The sequence below is a fragment of the Lissotriton vulgaris genome, chromosome 1_1 (assembly GCF_964263255.1).
Source record: "Lissotriton vulgaris chromosome 1_1, aLisVul1.2, whole genome shotgun sequence".
In the NCBI taxonomy this organism is placed as follows: Eukaryota; Metazoa; Chordata; class Amphibia; order Caudata; family Salamandridae; genus Lissotriton; species Lissotriton vulgaris.
In genome coordinates this window covers 838,070,752-838,097,055 of record NC_141685.1, presented here as the reverse complement: position 1 = coordinate 838,097,055, position 26,304 = coordinate 838,070,752, and the positions used below count along the sequence as shown (strand labels likewise).

Sequence of the window (26,304 nt, the reverse complement as noted above, 5' to 3'; positions counted from 1 at the left end):
CTGGCAGGGTTATTGTTTGACCAAGTGGAATGGCATCACAACATTTGGCAAGAATAATGCTTGCGTTCACAAAGCCACTTTGCCTGGGAAAAAAGGTGGTGTACGTCGGGTTGACACGAAGAGCTTGAAGCTCACACATGTAGCAGGCCGAAGTAATGTCAATGAGGAACACCGTTTTGAGGGTGAGAAGATGCAAGGAGAAGCTGTGAAGCGGCTCAAAGGGAACTCACAAAAGGAACGTAAGGAGCAAATTAACATCCCATTGTGGTATGAGAAGGATGGAAACAGATATTGCAATGTTTTTAAAGAAACGTAACAACTGGAGACTTAAACAAAGAACTTTGATCCGGCAACCACAGAAAAGCCGAAAGAGCCAACAGGTACCCTTGAACAGTGCCCAAAGCAGAGCCTTGCTGGACAAGGGCCAAAACAAAACATTAGATAACTTGGCTTGGGGGGGTCTGCCCAGCGAGTGCTGCACCAAGGTACAAATTTGTCTCATCAACAGATGTATACAGTTTTTGTTAAGGGGCGCCTGGTCACCCACTGGAAGTTTGAAGTTTTCCAGCTGCTGCTCCAGTTGTGAAGGTAGGGTTTAGGGAGGTCTGGGTGCAGGGCGAGACATAATGAGTGCAATAACTACTGCTGTTATGAGCTCCACTGGTATAAGAGGAAAAGTCTTTTTCAAGATCTTGAGGATATAAAAACATAAACCTATAGTGCTATTCACCTGGGTATCAAATGTGAACGTATTGTCAAAAAATGACTCATAGGTTTTTAGCTGTAACAACTGGAGTAGGTAAGGGGCCACATGTCTCTGGTCACCACATCTCTTACCACACCGAATGCTGTGCCACAAGAAATGGGTCTCTGTCTTTTGGAATTCAATTTCAGGCAGTTCTTCTTCATCCAGATACTGATATCCATAATACAGAGTTTAAATTTCTCTGCCAGTGTTAGCATGTTGCCTGATATTGAGCCAATGATAGGGTTGTCATCTGCAAATAACAGGACCTGGAAAACGAATGACCACACCAGTTTTGCTAGTGGGGCCACATCACGATTAAACAGTGTGGGGCTGAGGCAAGAACCCTGCGCCACCCCACAGGGGAGCTGACAAGTTTCTGCCCTGAAGTCGCCACAGCTGAAGGTCTGGGTCCTATTGGTAAGAAAGGAAGCCAATAGAACCGGAGTGTATCCCTCGCCCCTGCCTGACGTAGTCTTTGCAGTAAGCGGAAGGGGGATACCATATCAAATGCTGCTGACAGATCTAGCATAACCAGGATGGCTTTGCCACCCTGGTCCACCTGGCAACGGATATAATCTGCTGCGGCAACCAGGGCCAGTTGGGTACTCTGAGCACTTCAGAAACCGTTCTGTGAAGGGTCTAGAAGGTCCTGGGTGGTGATAAATTCAGCTAATACCTGGTTAATGTACTCTACAATGTTTTTTGGCCAGTGCAGGCAGAAGCGAGATAGGGCACAGGGTTTTAGGTTTTCCGGATCCCCATTCAGCTCCTTTTGTAGGAGAATAACTAATGACTCTTTGTAGAGTTGAAGGAATACTCCTGTAATGATTATCTAGTAGTAGACCTTTTCCAAAAACGTAGCAATCAAATCTGGAACAAGTTGTAAAACTCTGGGGGAGACAGGGGTCCTCCAGTGAGCCTGATGTCAGGTGCATGAGCAGATTAGGTATTTGTATGCATGATGTGGGGGAACAGGTGGACATAGTTGTGAAGGAATCCCGAACAATGGGAGCCTCAGCATCACAAGGAAGAGGAAGCCTATCCTAAGTAAATGGGAATCCATACTTGTTGTCAGGCTTTAATACAAAATTTAAGTGGTGTAAATAGTCATTTTAACATAGGTTTATTAAACTTCATGATAACAAAGGACAGAATTCTTGTTGACTAGGTTTAGATTTGACATCTTCCATTATCTTTTAATTCGACCGAAGTCAGACATTTTTAATAAGGTTACAGCACCCTGTGGCTGCGACGGGAAGTCTCCTCAGGATATGCTGCATTTTATGTTTTTATGTAGGTTTTATGAATATACCCGCAAACGTTATCTTGTTGCCCTCTTAAGGAAACTTAATTTTAACCAAATCAGACCTGCCTTTTTTTACTTACAGCTTTTGTATAGTGATAGTGTTTTACAGGTTAAAGAATTTTTAAAATTAACTCTCAAATTAAGGAACTGCCTAGACCAATGATGTTGTACTTACTGTCTGCACTTTACCATGTATTTGGATCATCTTATTGACAATGGGCTACGTGTAATATAATTTTTGTATGTGACTACGAATTATTGTAATAGTATGAATAATGTTTTTAATTGCATTGTATATATGTAATAAAAAGTAAAAGGAGGCCCCCTTATCTGTCAAATTTGGGACAGGGGAGTTATATTGTAAAACAAAGATGTCCCACGCGTTTGCCACTAAGTTGGTAAGAAGTGGACTAATGGTGCCAGGTTTTTTGTTGTTTAGCAATACCAATCACACAGATATAGGTGGAACAAGAAATCAAATTACTGGACATAGGCCAACCATTATGGACATTTATCGAACGGCAAATTATACCAATATAGCACACATAATACTTAATTTCAGGTCAAAACTAGAAAAAGAAAGCCGGAAAATTGTTTTTGGAAAAATATATATCATTTGTGTATTTATTCAAATATTCACAGTTATCACAGTTGTAACAAATAGTTTAAAAAATATACGTGAAGTATATTATACATTTCATTAAAAGCATGTAAAAAATCACAAAGATAAACAAAACAATATGGGTTTAAAAATTCGAAAGAACAGGGGTCGACGCGGCGTTTCGGTTAAGGAGAAACAATAAACAACCTTCTTCAGGACCAAGTTCTGTATTTCATAATGGCTTCCAGATATATCCTGGAGTGCCGGGGGCCGGTTGTAAAATCCGGACAGAAAATGTGTTATGTATTCGCAATGCTTTTGATGTAGCATGCGCAGTATTGATCTCTTGTATTTGTATTGGGAAGATTCACACTCTGGTAGTAGGAGCCACCGATATTGGTTCTCAAATATGCCAGATTTTAATGACTGGCAACTTAATACTATCACGAGCTTTTCAATTGGCTTGTGTTTCGATTTTGGTGTTCATAACATGGCGGGGGTTCTCCTGCCGCTGGGATTTTGAATTCGGCCTCCCTGCTCCTACTCCGTCAGCGTTTCCTGGGTTCTGTTGAGATCGAAAGTAGAAGAGAAAGAGAACCATCTCCCGCTGGATTGTGCTCTGCATTTAGATCTGCTAAGCATTGGCCAAAAACAGCCTCCAGAAGGACTGCATGCTCATTCTACCTGGACCAAAGCTGCTATCACTACACTGGCATGAGGAGTCCTAGTCCTGAACATTTTCCAGGCTGCTATGTGGGCATCCCTCCATACGTTCACCAGGCAATATTATCTGGACAGTCAGGTTTGTCGAGAGGGGCATTTTGCTCACTCAGTCCTGCAGTATTTTCAGGTTTGATCCATCCACACAGTGTAGGTATTGCTTTAGTGAATATAAATTCAAAAGGTGAGGAATCTGGGGCTGGAAGTCTCTACCAGAAAAAAGTTACATACTTTTGGTAACACTTTATCTAGCTGCAGATTCCTCACTGACCCTCCCCATTCTGTGATTTGCTTTATCTATTAATAATATTGCAAATCTAGGAATCTGCACACTGGCCACACCAGTTTGCTTTTTGGGCTCTGCCCCAACAGTCTTGAATGCAAGTGACGTCAGTGCGTTGGAGGGACCCCAATCTAGGCTCTGCATGTCATTTCCGGAGCAGAACAGTGTCAGTGCGGAGCTGCGCTGCACCACCTGCCAGCACATAGAGGTACTGCAGAAAAGTCTGCAGATCCAGTCTGATGCCTTGTGGCTAGATAGAGTCTTTTACTAAAGGTAACCTGCTCGGTAGCCAACTCATAAGCAGCGAGTTAGCTTTTGCTTACCATAATTGCAAAATTATATTGTTTTAAAAATAAATTCAATAACTTCTTTCCATCTTTTATACTGTGATCTTTTGTACAACTGCTTCACTGTCCTAGTACTTGGGATCCAAGTTTTTTTTACTGCTGATTTTGATCAAGAAACTGCACCTACCCGATATTTTAGACCCAGACCCAGATTTACTATTCTGGTGAGCTGGCGCATGAGCAACGCAAAGCTGTGCATAGTGCTATTACTTCAAGGAAAGACAGTGGTGTTTAAGGTGAGATTTGTCCTCGAGGCACAGTCGCCCGTACAAACGTCAACGTGATGACAACTGGTAAAGGATAGGCTGAGTAAAAGTTGTAATTTAAGCATCTCTGCATCGCTAAGCGTGCTGCATGTTGGGGAGGATAAACATAAAAAGTGCATTACATGCATGTTAACCTACAACAATTCCAGAAAATGTGGCTTTTGTGCAACCTACTCGAAGAATTCTCTGAACTAAAGGATAGAGACAGGAGTCTCGCTCAGGCATTTATGGAGGAATAAAAATGAGCACAATTTAGCCCTGCACTGGATAATTTAAACAGAAAATGGAATTTTCTTTAAAGAAAAAGTCCTCTTCAGACTTCTGAGGTGACCAAGAGACTCACTGACCTGCCACGCAGGCAGAGTCCTCAGGTCTGTTACAGGTGCCTGCATCTGGGGTCAAAAAGTCATCTACATAAGTCTTTGAGCCACCTACAGCAAGGAAGCATCTTCTCGTAGATCAGGAACTGCTGGCAGAAAATGCAAGATTCTTATTGTCTCTGCCTTGATGTCTGTGAGAAGCTCCTCATCATTGGTCAAACACCAGGGGCCCAATTCACAGAACTAACTTAAGACAAAAACCTAAACTAACTACCATTTTGATATTCACAGAAGGCACTTACTCATTTTGGTATTCACAGAAGGCACTTACTCATCAATGAGTAAGTGACTTCTGTGAACACCAAAATGAGTAAGTTACTCAAAATGAGTAAGTTACTCATTTTGGTATACACAGAGGGCACGTCCTCATCAATGAGAAAGTGCCTTCTATGAATACCAAAATGAGTAAGTTACTCAAAATGAGTAAGTTACTCAAAATTAGTTACTCATTTTGGTATTTGCAGAAGGCACTTACTCATCAATGAGTAAGTGACTTCTGTGAATACCAAAATGAGTAAGTGCCTTCTGTGAATACCAAAATGAGTAAGTGCCTTCTGTGAATACCAAAATGGTAGTAAGTTTAGGATTTTGTCTTAAGTTAGTTCTGTGAATCGGGCCCCAGGTGGGTAACACGCGAATGTATGGCTTTACTACGCCAGCAAATACCACGCGGTAGGTTACAACACGGTCGTTAGAACCACTGCGTTGTTACCACGCATGGCTTTACATCGCAAGTCGTTTCTACGACTTGCGCTAGATGGTGCACTGGACTTAGGAATAGTATAAATTACTATTCCTACTCCGGTTAGCGCAACAGCAGGGAATGTGTTGGACTTAAATCCAACACATTCCCTGGTGTTGCACGCCACCTAGCGCAAGTCGTAGAAACGACTTGCGATGTAAAGCCACGCGTGGTAACATCACGGCTGTTGTAACAAACGCGTTGTTACCTACCTGCTTGGTATCAGCAGCGTTGTAAATGCTGTTTCCCGTAACACACATTTGCACAGGGATCACAATCAAGATTTTCACTGTAAGAACTGCACCCCTTCAACTTCAAGGTCGAACCTGCTGAAATTTACAGTTATTAATGCCTGATAAAAGCCTATATGTGCGGATTTTGGTGCACAAAACACAACCAAAATCCGAACGTGGTGCCCCATTATGGAGGGCACAACTTGTCATAGGGAATAATTACAGCACCTTTTACATTCAGACCCTTCAGGTATCGAATTTTAAAATGTGCTGTAACTATTGCATCCCCTGCGAGGCCACTGGTAATGAAGATCCAGTTTAGCTGTGCCATCGTCGACAGCAAATTCTGAAATGGGTACAGGGTTGTTTGTCATTGTTGGTTGTGGAAGATCAGTAAGGTATCGATCATCATCAGCTAAAAATGTAATATGTAGAGCAACATTCGGATTATGATGGCAGGATGGATTAGCGTATGCGACACCAGCCTTATCAGATAAATCTTAGCAGTAGTTACATACATAGGCACATCTTAACATATGTGTGTTTAGCATTATGATGCTCAACCTTTAATTCCTTCCATTCATGTCCCCATAGAGTTACTAAAATCATTGCAAACAGTGATGAAGGCATTTGCAGAATGCTATCATAAGCGGAAAAAAGAATAATTCCCAAAGCCATAGTGATCGCCTCACCGACTCCAGTCTTGCCGATTTCAGTTCATGGACCAAAGGTTTATCCATTAGTAATGCCTGCAGAAGAGCTGGATCATAGCCAAAGCGCGACCAACCAAAATAATCATGATAATGACCAAGGACTAAGTTATTGAGTAGATAATTCTAACATTTGTGATTCATGTGCTGATCAGTCCTGTCTTCATGCTTCTGAATGGGATCATTTCAAAGCATGTGATGATATATCCCCAAAGACAGTGTCTAAGGATTCACCTCCAGACATTATCATTGGGCGTTTCCATTATCAGGCTGAGAGAGCAGAAGATAAATATAATCTGCCAGTAACATCTGTGGAAAAAGCATATTTTCTTTACTATCATAAAGAAAAATCAAGACGATTAATACCTGTTTTATACGAATTGTGAGAATAGGGTTGTGCTAACATGAAGATTCCTACTTCTTCCCTTGTGAATGTATTGAGAATTAAAAAAAAAAAGCAAACCTGTGGAAATGACCCATGCTTCCTGTTGCTACTGCAGAATCTCGGCCGCCTGGACACCCGAGAACGGACAGTACCTAGTGTTGTCCCACCGTTCCCAGGTCTCAGGAAATTCCACATGACGCCCGCAGCTTGGGGCTTTGAGTTTCACTCACCTGAGTTTGCCTTCCCTCGGGGAAACAACCATTAGATGGCAGTCATTACAATGCACTACCTTTACAACGCAGCTGTTACAACACAGCGGCCTTTACATCGCATGCCATTACAGCGCATGCCATTACAACGCATGCCATTAGAAAGAATGCCATTACAACGCATGACATTACAACACATGTCACTACAACGTATACCATTACAACACCTGCTATTACAATGCATTATAAGGTAAGTAATGGGGATTTTTTAGTTTTAGGGTGGGTATGAGTTTTGGGGTACATGGGATAGTATTTTTACCCCTACACTATCCAACACTTACCCTACTGTTGCACTCACTGGAGTGGTAATACTAATTTTTATCTCTACACTATCCTACACTTACCCCACTGTTGCGCCAAAAGTATTTTGCATTGTAACAGTATGCATTGTAATGGTATGCATTGTAATAGTATGCATTGTAATGGTAGTTTCTAAAAATGCTTTGTAATGGCATTCTTTGTAAAATCATGCGTTGTAATGGTAGTTGCGATGTAAAAACTGCGTTGTAAAGGCATGCGTTGTAATTGTTTGCTTTATAACATATATTCTTCCCTCGCGCTTCTGGGCTCCTAGCTGAAGCTGCCTGTTTCCTTCTGCTCTATAATACTAATCGCCTGCCTGAAGGATTTACAGCTGCCTTTTAAATCTGCTCCGCAACAGGTCAGGTTCTGGTTTTCGTTCGTAATTCTTTCCCTGTTCGATCATGTCTGCTTTTTCCTTTATTCTTTTCCATTTTTCCCAATCCTTTCACTTGCCTGTTGTGTGATGTAATTTCCTTTCATGTTCTCCTGCTATATAAAAGTCTCACTCTGGTTGGATGGTGCATCACAAGAAAGCCTTGCTTCCTCGCTCTCTTCACTGTCTGATCCTGACTCCTCACTTCTGAAGAATCCCACTATTATATTCTGGAATCCTGGATTTCTTAAGCAGGGAGTTTTTTTTACACCTTTTGCTTTTTCCTTTTGAGACAATGGCAGCTTCTTGAGGGCACTTGCCTACCACATATTCCAGTGTGTGTTGACATTGTGCTTCCGGAAGCAGTTGGCCGTACATTGGACAGCGAAAGAGCCGGATTACAGGTAAGCATCCAGACCTAAACACTTGCCTGATAAATCAAATGAAGACAGTCAGTGGTATCGGCTGTGGAAGATCAAGAAATACTTTGACTCCCTATACAGGGACTTGTAGGGAGGGAAGGTCGGCGTTGGGACACTATGGGCAAGAGAGTCAGCACATTAGTCTCATCTTCAATCAAAATTGCCAATGCATCTTTAATAGCAACCAGGTATGACACCAAACGTAGCATCACATTGCACAATTTTTACAGAAATTGCCTGATGAGGATAGAAATCAAGGTTTGACAGACCCTAAGGAAGGAGAGTTAGCTTCCAATTCCCTGTTTAAACAATTGATTCACTGGTTGTAGGCTTTAAGCAATTTGATAATCCTGCTGAAGTAAGGCATAATAGTTGCGTAAAAAGTATATCCTTTAGACAGAGGGTGCACGTTAAAATTCTTTGCGAAGCATGTTGTTGACGCAATTCAATCAATTAAATCAGATACAGGTGTCACCAGATCTGTAGATACTCTTTATCATCATTTAAATTACTCTTCTTACAAGCGTATAACACAGCAGAGTGGGTATTACCGGCAAGGGGGTCGTTTTTGAACCTACATGCCACCAGGACAACGCTCAAGTCTTATTATAAACAGTTGCAAAGGCAGCAGATGGAATCAAACCAATCAAGGAAGAACAACTAACCAACCTCAAATCACAACTCCAGTAAAAGCAGGCCTGATTTTCCTTCATCTCCAGCGTCCACAGTTTTAATGGCAGTGGGTGTTGGGAAGTGAACATGTTGGCGATTCTACACTCTCTCGACAAATGGCAGGATTTGATATCAGACACGTGGTAGGAGGACATATTGGCAAAACTAATCTGTGAACCTATCAAGGTAGAGAAGGTGCAAGCCTCAAATACTTCTAAATAGGTATATCTTAAGGAAGGGGTTGTAGAAAAGGTTCCAAAGAGTCAACAAATCAAAGATTGTATTCAACATTCTTATTCATCTTGAATAGCAATAGAGAATAGAGACCAGTTCTAGATTTACAGAATCTCACCCAGTAGTTATTGGTGTAAACCATTCTCACACTATGCATTAATAGGATGTTGCCCTGTGCATAGTGAAAGAATATTAATTGTAGCCAATAGATCTGGAAGATGCATACTTGAGTATCACATAACAGATGCATCAATGAAAGTCTGGAAAGCTCACCTGGGCAATTTATATGCCAGTAGTCTTTGGTGCAAAGAACAACCTCTACCTTATGTAAATTTACAGGATCTAAGATCTGCCAGATTGTTGCACAAGGCATTCCTACCCTTCGAGAGGAACAAACAAGTGATTTTCAATACAGGCAATGTGAGTACAATGTTTTATATTAAAAACCGGAGGCCCAAGATCCGTACCTTTCTCCTAAAAAGCTCAACACTGTGTGGTTCTGCCCTATAAAATAGATTGTAGCCATCTCAGCAGAAGACATTCTAGAGACATATGGATTTTCAAGTTGACGGTTCAATATAGTGCCAGAGAGTATTAGGAGCCAACTTCTTTCATCTGTTCGCGGGTGACCAATACCTAGGAGTGCTGGTGGGTAACAGAAATCAGGCTCAACCAAGTCAGGTTTATCTTTTGCTAAGTCTCTGAAATTAAAGTAAAAAATCTTCAGTGGGACAAGGCAACCGGCTGTGGCTGAGAAGAGCTCCACAGGGTGGGATAGCCTTTGGACAATGACGCCATTGATTTTGGTCGGGAAAGCTCCAAGCAGGAGAAATTTGAATTTCGTGCCAAAGGAAGGTCTCTTGGTGGCTGGACACTGTCAACTCCTTCGCCCAGTAGAAATTTCTACATTCGGATTTAGGCACTGTTTTGTAGCTCAGATTCTTCTAGCAGGGCAAGGCTGTAGCTTGTAGCAGAACAGGGTTCCACATTGCCAGATACCTTCTATGTGAGGTACAGCTGAATCAGATTTGCTGCTGTAGAAAAGCTCAGAGCGGGAGCAACCAGATTCTTTAGCCCAGCAACAACACACTTTTGTTGGATCGGCTTGGCAGGTTGGCCTTATCCTCCAGAGGTATTTTGAGCTAAAAAGTGATTTAGTCCCAGATTTCAGGCGGTGTTAGGAGAAGTACCCTGTAACAAAGACAAGGGTCTCAGACCTCGGAGACAGATTGGGGGGGTCAATTCTCACTCCAGCAGACCAAGCAGCAGGGTCCAGAACCCTCCCCCAGTCTAAACTCTGTATGTATTACAATCCTTTTAATATGTTTATTGTATGTCACTTCGGCACCAGGGTACACCGTAGTACTTCACAGAGAAGGAGAAATACTTTTATGGCTATGCAGACATCCAAATTGCATGCACGGCTGTTCAATATCAAGAGAGTGGACATATAGATTAGCTTCTTTTTAGGATTGTAGTTGGGGTAAAGTTCCTTTGGAGTAGGAGGTGTTCAGGGCAGAAACAGGGGAAGATGTAAACTTTGAGTTCCTTCCTGAATTTTGTAGAGAGAGAGTGCAACTTAGGGTAGGAGCAAGGCTGATTTGCATAAGGCTGGCACCTGTTTGCAGTGGCACATTGAGAGAAAAAAGCGATGGACTAAAATGCATCCAAGTGTAATTTTCAAGAAGCTTAGATTAATTATTTGTCGGTACATCACTTTTTTGCATTTCCTGATTTTTTAAGAGGCTACTATATGTATATAAAATAATTGTACTTTGCAAATTCTTCCAAATGAGGGGTTGTATATTTGAGCATTTGTGTTCATTTTAGGAGGTAGTTTCTTTTCCTATACAAACTGTTCGAGGTTTGGTTCAACCCAATTGTCTCTATAGCACATAACGTACACTAACACAGTAACCTCATTCCCTTTCTTTTCTCACAGGGCATGTCCTACCTCCACTCCAGCAAAACCGAGGTCCATGGTCGTCTCAAGTCAACAAATTGCGTGGTGGACAGCCGCATGGTGGTAAAGATCACAGATTTTGGCTACAATACCATTCTGCCCTGGAGTAGAGGTACAGAAGCATATTGTTGCTTGTTTTACTCCCAACTGCAATGAGCCTCTTCTAGGGCTGGAAATCCGCAGTATTTGCTTGGGTGTTGGTCCAGGGAATTGTAGCCAACATTTGTCTTATTAAGGGGTGTTTAGTTCTAACCTGTTAAAGAATTGAGTTTCTGATTTAGAGCGGGCCCATGGTTCCAGGAGAGTTACTACCCCAGCATATTCCAAACTTTACCAGGTGTGGAAACACACCTGATAAAATCAGAGGTGATTTTGCAAAGATTTTCCTTGTGGTGAAAGCAGGAAAAAAACGTACACGACAACCCATGATGGCTGGTAACTGGAGTGGGGATACTAGTCAGAAACAGTAACTTTGAGCCTGGTATCTCCTCCTGTAGCTACCGTCTATCTTTGAGTCGGGCCAGAGCCGGAAGCCAGACAGAAATACTTATCTCCATCTACTTTTTTATATTTAACAGTTTTTTACAGCATAGTCTTATTTGATATCATTATTGTTTCAGTAGTACAGCAGGTACGTGTTAAAAATAAAAAGTTTCCAAAGTTGTCCTACACAGTCTTCACATTAAGGATAATTCAAGATGCTGAGAGATAATCACCTCATATCTCCCATTCTCTCTCAGGGGATCTCCATGGATAGTCATAGGCACTGAATAGTCCCGCCCACGTGTGGGTATCCCGGAGCACTTTCTATAATATGTCTTCTTAAGTGTAGATGTTCGCCTTTCTTCTTGAAGGCCTGGAGAGTCACTTAAGACATGAATATTGTGCAGCCTATTAGAAAGGCTACAATGGCCAATTTCTTCAGATTGCATTGAACAAAGGGTAGTATATATATATATATATATATACATATAAACCTCCAGCGAAAACCAACTCTCGTGCTGTGTGCCGATCTCATCCATCAGCGGGGTTGGTTCAGGGCAAAATGGGCGCAGGCCCCTTTATAAATGTAACAATTATTCAGGCAAGGCCGCGCTGGGGCAGGAAAGAAAGCCTGCACTCCAGGGGTAGTTTTTTAAACACAGTTTAATGCAAGCTTGCACTAGTGGCGGCTCATTAATAATGGGCAAAAGGGTTGCACCCCCTCCACTTTAATTAAGGGAGCAGCTGATAGTGCTTAAAGCTGCACGTTTAAGCAAAGAGAGCAATACTCTTAAGAAAAGACAGTACTGTTACGCTTTTTGCTTAAGGAGCAGCAGGATAATTTGTTTTGTTTAAGAAAATCATCCTATGCTTCTTAAGCAAAAAGCGTAACATTACTCTCTTTTCTCAAGGGTGTTTCGCTCTTTGCTTAAACCTGCAGCTTACACCAACAAACTGTCTTACCTGCGCATTTCAGGTTCCTTTCTTCACCATCCCTATATCAGGGAGATGTGTTAAGTTCGATTGGGACATAGGGAGGGCAAACAGCCAGCATAATAGAAGCTTCATGGTGATCCAGCGGTAATTTCACTGTAGTGTCTCAATGCAAAACCTCATCTACCTCTATTTTACCGCTGAAAAGGTGTTTGAGCCCTTAACACTGTGTATTACCCTCAGGAGACTTTACTGAACATGAAAAATCCAAATACAAAGAATATGTAAGCCGATTAAGAGAGTTGTGAGTATTTATAAAGGGTTTTATTTTCTAGTCAAAAGTTACGTTTCTCTGACCCTTTATTCATTAGTCAAATATCAGTCAGGTTACAGAATTTTGGAAACAGGAAAAATAGAATTAATACAGAACATATTATAATCTGCATATAAGGCATCACATGTAGAAAAGAAAATGTGGCGCAAAATGTCAGTAAAAACTCTTAAAGAGTTCCTGAGAAAAGAGTGAGTCTTGCATGGCTTATTAATAATTAATAAAGGGCAAAAATCTCCCATAAAGAGAAAGAAATGCATAAGACAAATAAATCCTTTAAAAAACTAGTTAATTAGTCAAAACATAAACTTAGAATTTTAGCATCTAAACCTGTTCTAGTCAGCTGCACTCTCTGCCCTGGTCTGATCAATCTGAGAGAGGCTGCTCCTGAAAATGCCCCTCCTTCACAGACCACAGAGGAATGTGATCTGCCTTGCCAAAAATATGAATTGCAAAGACTTCTCTGAAAAAATATGAACAAGAACCTCCACCTCTCTCTCTGTCTCTCCTCAGACGCAATCTCCTCCCAGGTTGCACCTGCGACATTTCTCATACTTAACCCATATGCTGTCTAGTCTAATCTGCTCCCTCTCAAAAGCTCACACGATTCCTAAAGCTAACACACCTCCAAAGAGGTCATTATTTATACTGTAATTCTTGGCAGACAACACAAAAAAATATTCAGATTCGGAAAACTCGCACTGTGATTGGTTACCATATATGACATGAGGGTCTCACCATTCTGTTCTCATTGGAAATTCCAAACCATACCGGTTTTAACAAAGGAAGCGTTAATGATTAATACAATTATATGTTTTAGCAACATTTACTAGGAAAAATGTTTCAGTCTATTTCCTCCTTCCTGACACATCGCACGCAGGAAGTACACATTCCACAAACACTGATACATTGGCAGGGTAACAAGAATGTACAGTTCATGGTGTCCTTGAACCAGTTCTTCACTCAAGGCACTTGGCAGTATGTAGCTGGTTCTGCGCATGCTCTTTCACTCAATACAATTCACAGCCTTGCTGGATTCACAGGCAGCCATTTTATCTTAGTCTCAAAAAACAAAACAAACACAAAAAATAGTATTAATTTATGAAATAAAACCCTTTTATGTTTTACCTCCCCCATACTAGTACCCTGTATAAATGATTACCTAGCAAAGCTATTAGTTTAAAGCAGCTTTTCTATTCATTTGTGCACAACATGCAAAAATGTGCAATGTACAACATAGCATAAAACATGCACTAGTGTAAATTTTCAAAGCGCACACAGTTAATACATACTCATAGCAACATGCTCTAATGTTTTACATAGCTTTTCATGCAAAAAAGCATTTTGCCCCGTGTAGGTGCATGGTTAATTAATACATATTATAAAAAGATGTGTTATGAACTGAATATACATGGTCTAAATACGCAACAAAGCCAAAGTCTCTTAAGACAAGAATAGGGAATGTAGATTACAAGGAAAAGAGCTGGGAAGAGAGACCACATTCCATGATTATCTTCAAAGCAAAAAAGGCCACTGAAATTATGAGTTTTCTCTACACTGCAAAAATACATGTTAATTCAGCACAAGCATTTCAGACTGACTGGGCCTCATTTCATGTCTTTCACTTTGCTTGCACCAAAAGTGCCCCTTTTAAAAGCATTCGACTAGGCCTCATTTCATATTTCATGTGCCATGTGTTTTCCCTTGCACCAAAATGTGCATGTTAATTTAAATGCAGTCTGTCTGAAGCACAAAAATAAAGCAATGCCTGACTCCAGATAAAATCTGAGCTACATCAATGAGCACAGGGCGTAACAGCTCAACGTAATTCTGATTATGTCAGACGTTTCCATCCAACACAAAAAAAACTCGACTCCCCTTCCTGATACCGTTCTTGAAGCTGATCACAGATAAGATTTGCATTTGTAGATGTGGCGGGTTTCACGGCTGCTCTTGGAGGAAATGTGCAGATAAAGAGTTATTTTGCTTTTTGAGAAAAATAATTATAGATTGATTTTAACTTGACTTAACTTGCAGTGAAACTTTCCATTCTTCAACTTAACCCCCAAAACTGTCATAAATGCATGAGTAACAACAGATTGAAAAACCTCTAGAGGCAGAGGTTGAAAACAGTGTCTGGCTTCTGCTTCCCACACAGGCTCTCACCCATCTCCCAAAATTAAAGATAGAGCATTAACTATTGATGTAAAATAGGTAGGAGAAAAAGCTGTTCATCAAGTGACTGAATTGCACATTGTAAAATCTGAAACACTGTTCTCAAACCTGGATTCTCCACTTTACCAAATTGTGTGACCTCAGGCAATTACTTTACTTTGTCATGCCTCCTTTTTACCTCTCTTGCCTTTACTTCACAATGTTGCTCCTTGTAGAAAAACAACTTACGCCACATTTAAGCTGCACATGACAAATTACCTGCCTGCGGTGGGGAGGAAGGGACATGAATATATTTTTTTAAACTGTCACTTCTAATAAATGCCCCTCAGTGTACTGATGTAATCTAAAATACTAAGGTGAAATGCTTCCCTTTGTTAAAGAAATACACATGCTTGAATTTTAAAGAGACTTTATCATATTGCTCATGATGTTTCTTGCACGATTTACATGCCAAACAGTGCATTGGCTGTGCACAGACTCTCAAGCCAAGCAAGAGCATTGGGTCATCTCAGCCTCTTCTTAATAGTACGGAAAAGTCAGTGATCTCATTTAATCATATTTGCAGCAATACAAAGTAAGTTTTGATCAAAGATGGTAGTGGCACCTGGATAATCTCCTGAAATCTAATACATAGAGAAAATGTGTTGAAAACACAGTGCCTTGTCTCCCTTTCTTTAAAGTTTTTTTAGAGATGGTGAACCACCAACAGTCCTAAGGAGTGTAGGGCTTTGCTGTCACATCATGAAAGTATTGTAAAAATTTCCTTAATGTCTGTTCAGAACGTTTGGATTTTAAACCAATTTGTGTGGAAATTGTGTTAGTAATGTGCCATTTGGATCCATTCAGCAGCATTTTGTAGGTTTTTTTGGGGGGGTGGGTGGATAGAACACTCGCCTCTCTAACTCTTCTAGAGGAACTTAGGTTTGCTTGCTTATCTCTCTCTGCTAAACACGAGGCAGGCATTCACACCCCACCACTTTCAAAGTTCACCAGCCACGACTGATATATACATATAAATTGAAAGTAAATTAACTGGATTTTTTTGACTACTTAAATCTTGTTCAAAAACCCTTTTTAAAGGAAGAAAGATGAAGAAAAGGAGGGCAGTGTAGCCCTATAGTCTGCCATTATGTATATGTGAAAAACAATGTCTGGACTTTAAGGGCCCAGAGACTACCAGTATCGCATCACAGGTGGCAGTTGCTTTAGTTCTTTTTTTCCCACTCCTGGTGACGGGATCTTGGAGTACTGAGCACAAACATTTTGCCCTTTTTTTCCTCAAAAATCTGACTAGGAAATTCTTTACAAGTGTTTCATTCAGTGGATTCAATCTGTTTTAGTGTTTATCTATCTTTTCCTGACAGAATTAATTTTTCATTGGTCAAATTAAATGTCTTCTTTATTTGATAAGAGTCCTGACAGTTGAAGAAAGACGGCCAAGTCAGACCCTCATGATGTCTGCATCATCTGGCTTTCTTAGAGCCATGTTCCTGACAGATGTCCACACTGCAGGAAGTTTTCCAGGCACACCCTGAGGGACATGAAGAAGATTTGCCTCCATGGTACAGAGGAGCGACTCAAGTAGCAGGCGCAATCAGAAGATGGGACATCCAGAGAGCATGGAGAGGGTTAGTCCTCTACCAGGGCTTTTGCACCTTCCTCTGAGGACTCCAGATGTGGGAGATCTAAATAGAGAAGCCTGCATCAAAAATTACATTGTTCCAGGTCGACATCGAGAGCATCGACGTTGAGGTAAGGTGCAATCCCTATACGTTTGCCATCGAGGGATGGGTTGATGTCGAAGAGGGGACGGCATTCAACATCGAAACATAGGAGGTCGACGTCAAAGGAGACAACGTCATCGAGGCGCAGGAGAGGTATGATGTCAAGGAGTTTGTCGACCTTGAGACAGAGGAGAAAATCAACATTGAGAAGTCGGTTGACTTCAAGACTATCCAGACTTGTGGAGATAGTCAGAAAATCAAGACCTAGACACCTACCATCCTCTCCTGACTTAGAATACTCCAGGGGATACTCTCCATTGTCCACCTATTCTGCTTCCAGATTCTCCTACTCCTCTGACTCTGCCTCCTCTTCCACCTGCTGCGCCAGCGCTACTTCCACAACCTCAACCAGTGGAAGCCCCTCTCCCGAGGCCTCTACCTTGTCTTTGATGATCACAATCCAGATCTTGTCATCGTTCCTGACATTGCAGGCATTGCCTCAGGCCCCGGCATTCCTTGTCACAACCATCCTTTCGACGCGCACATCGTCATAATGTGTCCTGGTCTAGAACACGGTCAAGACGTCATTCAACTTACTATTCTTAGTCTTCCTCCTCCCGCGCTGGCAGATATTCACCAACATTGCCTGACTCTCTCTAAACAATAGTCTCTCCAGTGGATGACATAAACACCTTTCAGGAGGTACTTGTAAGAAGAGCATCAAAATTGAACATTCCAATACCGGCTCTCAGTCCATTACATCAGTGATTTTTGAGACGCTTCACCACCGAACAGAATCCATACCACTCCTACCATTGATTCTGGGTCTATCGGAACCAGCCATGGAGCTGTTCTTTAACCGGCTTCAGCCAAATCTGCTCTTTTGATTCTACAAAAGAAATATAGACCTCATGAGTAGGACTGACTGTTTCTCCACTCAAATCCTCTGTTGATTCTGTGGTAATTCTTGCAGAAAATAAACTACATTTAAATACTTCTTCATCTACAGTGCCACCAGACAAAGAGAGTAATATGTTAGATAAAGTGGGGTGCAAGGTTTGTGGTACAGCTGCCACCACCAGGAAAGCAGGAGGTGCTCCGACCCTACTGGGCAGATATGACAGAGCCTTGTGGGACTCTTTAAAAAAAATTGCAGACAATCACCCCATAGTTTGATGAGAGGGCTTTCTCAAGGTGGTAAATGAGGGCATGATGGTCTCCAACCAAGTCTTTAATGCTGCCTCCAACTCGTCATTGGCAGACCATGAGTACTGTCATGGTATGGCCCTAAGAAGGCCCTCTTGACTTCGTCTTACTGCCCATAACAAGAATCCCAACAACACATTCTTAATCTTCCCTTCTCAGGATCCACGATATTTGGCAGTCATAACGTTGATGAGATGTCTTGGATGAAGTCTGAGATGGAGACCCTGAAGGAGGTAGGTCTTGAAAAACCAAAGAAATTTGAAAGACTTATCAACAACGTTTAGAGGGTTCAAACACCTCAATGGTACCAAAGTTACCAAACAATAGCAGCAACAAAGACCTTACCAACAACAGTAACTTTGCCGACCCAGAGGGAGAGCTATCAAGTAGCCTGCTGAAGGGGAAAAACTTACAGCAGGCTCTAAACAATGAATCTCTATTTCCCCCTCTTCCGTTACTCACTCTGGTAGGGGAAAGTATCTCTCATTTTCTGATAGAGTGGCAATCCATCACGAAACACGACTGGGGTTTAAATAGTGTAAGAATGGGTATTGCCTCAGATGTACCGGTCCTCCACCAACTAGCCCACCAAGACCATCCAATAAACTTCTACAGATGTTGTGCTCAGAAGTAAACATCCTTCTTCAGAAGCAAGTGGTGGAGGCTGTTTCCCTCAAAAAACGAGGCATGGGTATTTATTCCCATTATTTTCTGGTGAAGAAGAAAGGCCCCAAAACAAATTCAGACCCATTCTCGATCTAAAACTAACCAGCAAATGGATTAGAAGGGAAAGGTTTTTAATAATGGAACTGCATGAGATCTATCCCCAAACAAACCGGAGAGACTGGCTCTGTTCAATAGACCTCCAGGATGCATACTTTCATGTTCCAATAAACAAGAAGCACTGCAAATTCTTGAGGTTTTTCGCAGGTCACAATAATTTCCTGGATAAAGTGTTTCCATTCAGCCTCAATTAGCCCCCAGAGCTTTCTCAAACTGCCTCGCAGAGGTTGCTGCACATCTCAGAAAACTCAGAATATTCATCTCGCCCTATCTAGACAACTGGCTCATCAAGGTGTCAACCCCACAAGAAGCCCAGCTTTGTTATCAGTTCACAAGCAGTCTTCTCCTCTGACTATGACAGTCTCCGCATTACTTAGGGACCACTATCAATACTGTAAAAGAAAGAGTGTATCCATCAGAGAAAAGACTGTTATCAATCCATCTGAAGTGTCACTCTCTCATGAAAATCTCTCATCCCACAGTGAAAACAATATCATCTATTCTCTGCTTCACGTTTTAGTGTATTTTTCTGACTCCAAAGGCCTATCTCCACATGAGACCTCTGCAAGAATGCCTGAAGGATCAGTAGAATCAATACTTGGGCAATTGGGAGGACCTGATCACACTTAGTCCCTGAAATGTTGGTGCTTTTTAACAAAAACTCCTTCCAGGGATGCCATTTCATCAGGATCCAGGGAACATGGTTTCGAAGAGGGATGACCTATCACATCAATCTCCTCAAGCTACGTGTCGTTCACCTACCATTGAAGGCTTTTATCCGATCCTTCAAGACGCACTACCTGCTTGTTTAGACAGACAACAAGACAACCATGAACTACTTCAACAGGCAAGGCATCAAGATCCAGACAATTGTCTCGTGAAGCCCAGACAATTTGGATTTGGTTGATAGCAAGAGTCCTGCGGATCACTGCAACTCATCTCGCAGGTGTTTAAAATGTTCAAGCAGACTCCCTAAGAAAAGTCCTTCAGGAAAACCACAAATGGGTCCTTCACGACGGACTTGTGTAAAGCATGTTCAGCAAAATGGGCTCTCCCCACACAGATTTATTTTCTACAGAAGAAAATAAAAGTTCCCATCCTGCGCCTCGAGGTACTTCCAACCAGGGACTCTGGGGAATGCCCTATGGATTGACTGGTCTGGCAAATTTATCTAAGCCTTTCCTCCGATCTCCCTGATTCCATAATTTCTCTCAAGCCGTCTTACTCGGGTGGGCCAGAATGATCTTGGTTGCTACGGAGTGGCCCCAACAATGGAGGTTCACAGACCTTCTCCACATGTTGGAGCGTCCACACTTGAAGTTTCTGTGCAGACTGGATCTTCTCACGAAGTTCAGAGGCCAGATGGTTCCTCCGAGCCTCTCCTCTTTGAGTTTGGCAGCATGGCTTTTGAGATAGTGAAAAATTAATATTTGAGCCTTCCACAAGAATGCATGAACATTCTCAAGTAGGCTAAATGACCTTCAACGCATTCAGCATATTCATTTAAATGGAAGAGATTCTGTATATGGTGCTCTGACAAGAAGGTGAATCCAACAACCTGTCAAATAGATGTGATTCTTCCATATTCACTTCATCTGGCCAAATCAGGCTTACAATTCTCTTCCATAAAAGTTCATATGACGTCAATTACTGCCTATAAAAAATGCCCTTCACCAACCTCTTAAAAATTCCAGTTATAAAGGATTTTTTAGAGGGTTTGAAAAAGGTTTTCCCTCCCATACGGCATCCATCTCCTCCCTGGGAGCTGAATGTTCTTTCATACTTCATGAAGGCCCCTTCTGAACCCTTTCATAAAACCTCATAGCAACATCTCTCTTGGAAAGCTGCTTTCCTCACAGTGATCACATCAGCACACAGAGTTAGCGAAATTTAGATGTTACGTTCTTATGAACCATACACAGTTTTTCGTTCTAGTAAGGTGGTTATGAGGAATCATCCAAAATTCCTACCAAAAGGTATTTTGGATTTTCATGTTAATCATAACATTTCTTTGCCTATCTTCTTTCAGCACCCTTCTACACCAGCTGAAAGCACTCTCCATTCTCTATACATTAGGCAAGTCTTAAAGTTTATTCTGGGCAAAGCAAAAGAAATTTGAAAGTCAGCCCAATTATTTGTAAACTGTGTGCTAGTCCATACAGTTTTAGTCATGTCCAAACTGTCCATATCCCGATGGATAGTGTCTTGTATTCTGTTATGCTATAAGAAGAAAGAGAAATATACCAATCGCTGAAATCTGTAAAGCGGCTACATGGAGATCTGTTCACACTATTACCAAACACTACTGTTTGGATTCAGATGCTAGAACAGATCCTCGGGTAGAAGAGGTCCCCCTGAGAAATATATTTGCTTAACCTTGTCAAGTGATCATTTTCTTTGTCTTTTCCACCGCTGTATGGTGTCTTATGACAGATATAACAACACAGTTCTTAATAGAAAAAAAAGTTGATGAATATACGTTGCCAACCGATAGTTTCTTTAATTTATCCACTTCTGTGTCAGAAAAATGAGTTTTTTGTAATAAAACTGGTTGTCCTTCCAATGTAGCTGAACGAGCTGAATGAGACAAACTCTGCTTCCTAAGAGAATGTTTAGACCCTTTACATTCCACCTAACTGTTCTAAGATTCATCACATTTAAAGTTAATACTAAACAGTTGTCTCCATAAACACAGTTTAAAGAAATACCTGAGATAGAGAATAAGACAAAGTGGAGAAAGAGAAAAAAAGAACAGAAATAAGAAGAGAAGAGTGAGAGAATTACCCCCAACATGAAGACATAAAGTAAAAAGGTGACTGCAAAAGAAAATGATCCTTGTCACTAATGAAACCCAGAAAAGCTGAATTAATTAGAACATCCTGCAGGATACAAAGAAAGGGTAACACCTAAATGCAGATGTGCAGACTGTGACTCTGACTAATTGCAATAAGAAGTCATGGCAAAATATATTTAAAAAAATAAACATTAGAAATACGAAAAACAGTGACTCAATAATAAAGGTAATAGAACAGTTACAATGAAATGATGAAAAGTGAGTGGGTCTAGGAACATCAGGAAACTAACAGCATAAGGGAGTTCATATATGATGAAACCCGAACAACAAAACCTGAAGAGGACCATGAGATTTCCAATCTGAAAAACAAATGAAAACACAGGGTGAAAATGTAATATAATCACCTAGGCATAATCAGAGAAAAGAATACAGATGTCTGTATTAAAAATAACAAAACAACAAGAAAAAAACAGTCAATCATGTAATAAGTTTATATTCCAATTCCAGGTCTTCTGATCTATACTGTCGAATGAAATCTCTAGGATGATTGGGATCCTCGATTGTAATAGTCTAACCCTTGTAGGTAACTTTGTAAAGCAGGGATGGACAAGAATATACCTAGCCTTGATCTGCGGACGTAACTCAAGAAATTGTTTCCTTCGACCATCAGTCATATTTGAAACATCCTGTAAGAAGAAAACTATATTTCCTGACCATTGCAGTTCCAATTTTCCAGGCAGCTGAGAAGACATCCATCAATTCAGCAAGTTACAGGATAATGCTACCACTAGGTCTTTTATTAGGCAAAGAAAACTTTGGGACCACACAATGATCTTTTTGAATGCGAAGTGGACCATGACCTTTCATGTGTACAGTCAAGGTAATGGTCTTTTGGAAAATGGGAATCATATTCGAACCTTCTTATCATTCTGGAATACCATGCAGATGAAGACTTTCAATTTTCCAAATCTTCTGTCAACTTATTAAGCTGGTCAATCTCTTTAATCATATTTGACACATTTGGTATGGAGACTTCAGTGTCACTCACCCTTCGTTCGATAGCAAATATTCTCTTAAGAGTAGGCTTCTTTTCCTAAATTCTTTGCAGGGAATATATGGTTTCCACCATGAAAGGTTTTAATGTTCTGATCACTTTTATAAGACCTTGGAATGTAAGTGGAGGAGGAGATTTAGGAGGAAAGTCCTCATTACTTTTTGGCCTTTTAACTGAAGTGGAAGCAGTAGATTTTTTTGAGATTCCACCTAAAGAGTGTGAAGAGGCTAAGCAAATGAATGCTGTTTCGTTCCCACTCTCCATTTTGTCTGAAAGGGGAAATTTTACCATCTTCATTTGAATGAATATCGAGAAGGATGGATTTTGCACAGGTTTCCCTCCCTGTTCAGCCTATACATCCAAAACAAGACAGAGTAGAAGAAGGAACTTGTCGCCATATATGTCAGGATGACAGATTGAAATTATCTAAAAACTGAATCAAATACTAATAGCCTGGATTCAGCATGATGTAATGAAGTAAATAATGTGGCCTAGGAAGAGGCTAGACAAAGCAAATCATAAGTAGTTATCCCAAATGAATTGAAGCAGTTTATTTTCAAGCACAACCCTCACCCAGCTGGGCAGCGTCCTATCGGTATAACTTCTGAGTCATACAAAAGTAGAAACACAGTAAAGTATAGATCCGCTGAGGAAAATTTGCTCAGCTGAACAAAAAATTGAAATGGGATCTTTTTTCCAGCTGGGCTTAATCTGGAGAGAAGAAAGCTTCTTAACCGCTGAGTTGGTTGCTTTATTGTAAGCCGCCTGGGTAAGAGTTAGTTCCCAGAATGGCTCAACCTGCACTGTTTTTATAGCCAGTGTCATATATTCATGTCCTGAGTATTTCCCGAGTCTGATATTACACGCCACAAAACATTGCTTAATGTGACTCCCTGCGCTTTGTTTATTTTATAACAAGTTTTTAAGTAGGCACCCAGACTAGACAGGCTCTACCTCCATAATTCAAACTCTAACACTATTTGGGCTGGAGATTTGTGTTGTGGAATGCAGAACACCACCGGTAAGTACCAATTATTGCATTGTCAATTACTCTGTCTGCTCTCCCCAAGTGCTTCTGCTCCATACGCTACGGAGGGAGCAAGTTTGCATCTATAACTTGCACTAATGGTTGAGGAGACAGACCTTTTAATGTGTCCCTTAAAGAGCATAAGGCAGGTTTTAGGGTGTTGTTTTTTCTTGATATTGAGGGACTGTGCATTGTAAGAAAGCCTCTTGAATCGAATAATATCCCCAAATACTTGTACTCTGGCGCCGATTACAGTGCAGAACCTTCAATATGATACTTCGGTGACGGGCTTCTTCTTGTGCTGACTAGCATTGTTTTTGTTTTTTTAGGATTAACTGTAAATCTATGCTCAGAGGCATACTTTGCTGTGGCGTTTATAAGCCAACCTGCATATGACTTATCAGTAGTACATCATCAGCAAACAACATATGGGAAGCATTAAAGCCTGACTGTTGCCAATTTACTTTGCTGAGAATTGTTGTCAGTTCTGCTTGTTACAGATTAAAGAGAAAATGGGTAAGGAGTAAGGACACAGACTTGTTTCAAGCCATTGCTGGTATATATTTTCCTTGAATTTTCCTTGAATGCTCCTAGCCTGACTCATGTCCAAGTGCTGGTGTATAATGGTTGCATAGCTTTGAGGAGCATTGGAGAAATTCCCCAGTTCAGAAGTGTCCACCAGAGAATATTTCGCTTACCGCATCAAAGGCAGAGCGAAAATTCACAAAGCGAAGGAGCAAGTTCTGAGAGAGGGTTTTTACTTAGTCTATTAATACGTAAAGCATTTGGATATTCATGATTGTTCTGCAGCGTAGTTCCTATATTCCCAATAGGCTCTGCGCAATGGAATAACATAAACGATAGTTTAGACGTAGGACTGAAGTCGACTAGGTCTCTATTGAATATGTTGGACTTAATTGTGAATGCCAGCTAGCTCAGAGGTCACTAGAAACTTTCTCGAATACACAAGAAGGGATTAGTTTCTGACAACCATATAACATGACAACTTTGTTCCCCAAGAACAAGGAATATATCTCCAGAGTCGCGGAAACAATAGATGGCTATTTCACTCAGTCAATCGTGCATGCTTCCTTTCATCAGAAGTGCAGAGAAATAGAGAGACGGGCGTTTTCAATAAAAAGGTTATTTATTGAGCAGTCTTCTTTCTCATGCAAGAGAAGTATTTTGAAGTAAAGTGCGTACAGTAAAAAGAGTATTATGAAATAATACTGTAAAAGCATTTATATGGTTTCTAAGCCATAAGATACATAAAATAGATAAAATACATATAATGATAAATAATGACTAAAAGTACTCAACTGGTGCATCTAAAATACGCCTACCCCGGTGTACCTAACCTAAGTCTAGTACAAGGGAAGAAGTAAGTGAGGTGTAGCTTGAGTTAGTTTCTGCCAAGAATCTATCCAAGAATTCTCTAAGGGTCTAAATAGGTCCGTACCTTGGTTATAGAATGAAGGAGGTCTTGTATCTCTCTCTCAGGACTCGATCTCCCAGTAACCTGCAAGGGTAGCAGGGAAACACTGGAGCTGGATTTCTCAGCAGGAGAAAAGACAGCGTCTCTGTCAGTGCGTCAGCGGGAGGGTCGGTTTCCTTTCGGCACTAGCATACAGCAGGGCGTCGGGCAAGTAGTTAGTCGATCTGCTCCAAAACCACTGTGTGTTTGTTAGGGCAGATATGGGCATATTTATACCTGGCAGGTGCCGAGTTTGACCTAAGAGTGGACATAATAACGTCACTAAGAACTCGAAGTTCTTTACACGCTCCAGGAGTTCTGGGACAAATCAATACTGAAGCAGGGGGATTTCCCGTATTGCTGAAGACTGACTGTCTTCAAGAACTGGTTGTACTCTAGAGCTTAGTGGAAGTAGCCATGCCGTATTTAGACTACATTGGCTGTGCCTAAATATGGTTATGATTCTTTTGCCTATATAAGGATATGATAAGTTACACCTCTATAAGGGCATGAATCAGGAAAATTACACTAGAGCCTTAGATACGTTACAACAGTTCCTGTATTTTTGATAAACCCAGTTTGATTCCCTGGAACTAATGCATTTTCCTCTGCCCATTCTGTTAGGTCTGCCAGCAAACTTTTAGCAAAATATTTTGCTTCCCCATTTAGCAAAGCAATCAACCTGTAATTTGCTGGCAGTGTCCTTTTCCTGCTTTGTAAATCGGGGCTATTATTGACCCCCACCAACAGTCAGCTATGACCTGCAGGAGGAGGACGTGGTTGAAGAGAGGACATGGATGTTTTGCCCAATATTGAGGATTTTCTTTAACCCCTTCCATGCTGATGACAAAACGGTTCCGTCATCAGCTACGGGTGAGCTGTGCTGATGACGGGACCGTTCCGTCATGACTCCGCCCGCGCAAGGCGGAGTCAGCATGGGCGGGGAATTCGCGCTGCACGGAAGCGGTTAAAGATGTCCTGTGGGAGTCTGTTAGGATCAGGGGCTCCATCATGACACCCTATGGAGATTACTGTTGCTACACCAACAAGAGAGATAACTTTCTGCTGTCGTTTGACCTACTATTTGGGTACTTTTTGGCTTCGCTGGCACATTCATGCTGCCCTTAAACATATCTTGCAAATAGGCGACCCATGCTTTTGATATTTTAGAAGATGCAGGGGGAAGCCTAGGTCTTGCGGCACAGTCCACTAGCCTCCAGAATTATCTTGCTTCTTTTCTTCTCGAGGCTACTAACAATTTTGTGTCAGTACTATTCCATGTCCTTCTTGCCCGATTCCCATGTTGCTCTTTTATATAAGTTTCTCAGCTTAGTTAAGGTGGGCCTAAGTGCTTTTGCGCTTG

The 26,304-nt window shown here is 41.2% G+C and overlaps 1 protein-coding gene across 1 annotated transcript in view; it reads left to right on the top strand.

Moving 5' to 3' along the window:
* LOC147747989 (guanylyl cyclase C-like) overlaps positions 1–26,304 on the top strand; it is a 679,125-nt gene that overhangs the window by 487,372 nt on the left and 165,449 nt on the right. Inside the window, exon 17 of the mRNA XM_086957579.1 lies at positions 10,937–11,069. Coding sequence (XP_086813705.1) covers positions 10,937–11,069 — 133 coding nt within the window. The remainder of the gene's footprint in view (positions 1–10,936; positions 11,070–26,304) is intronic.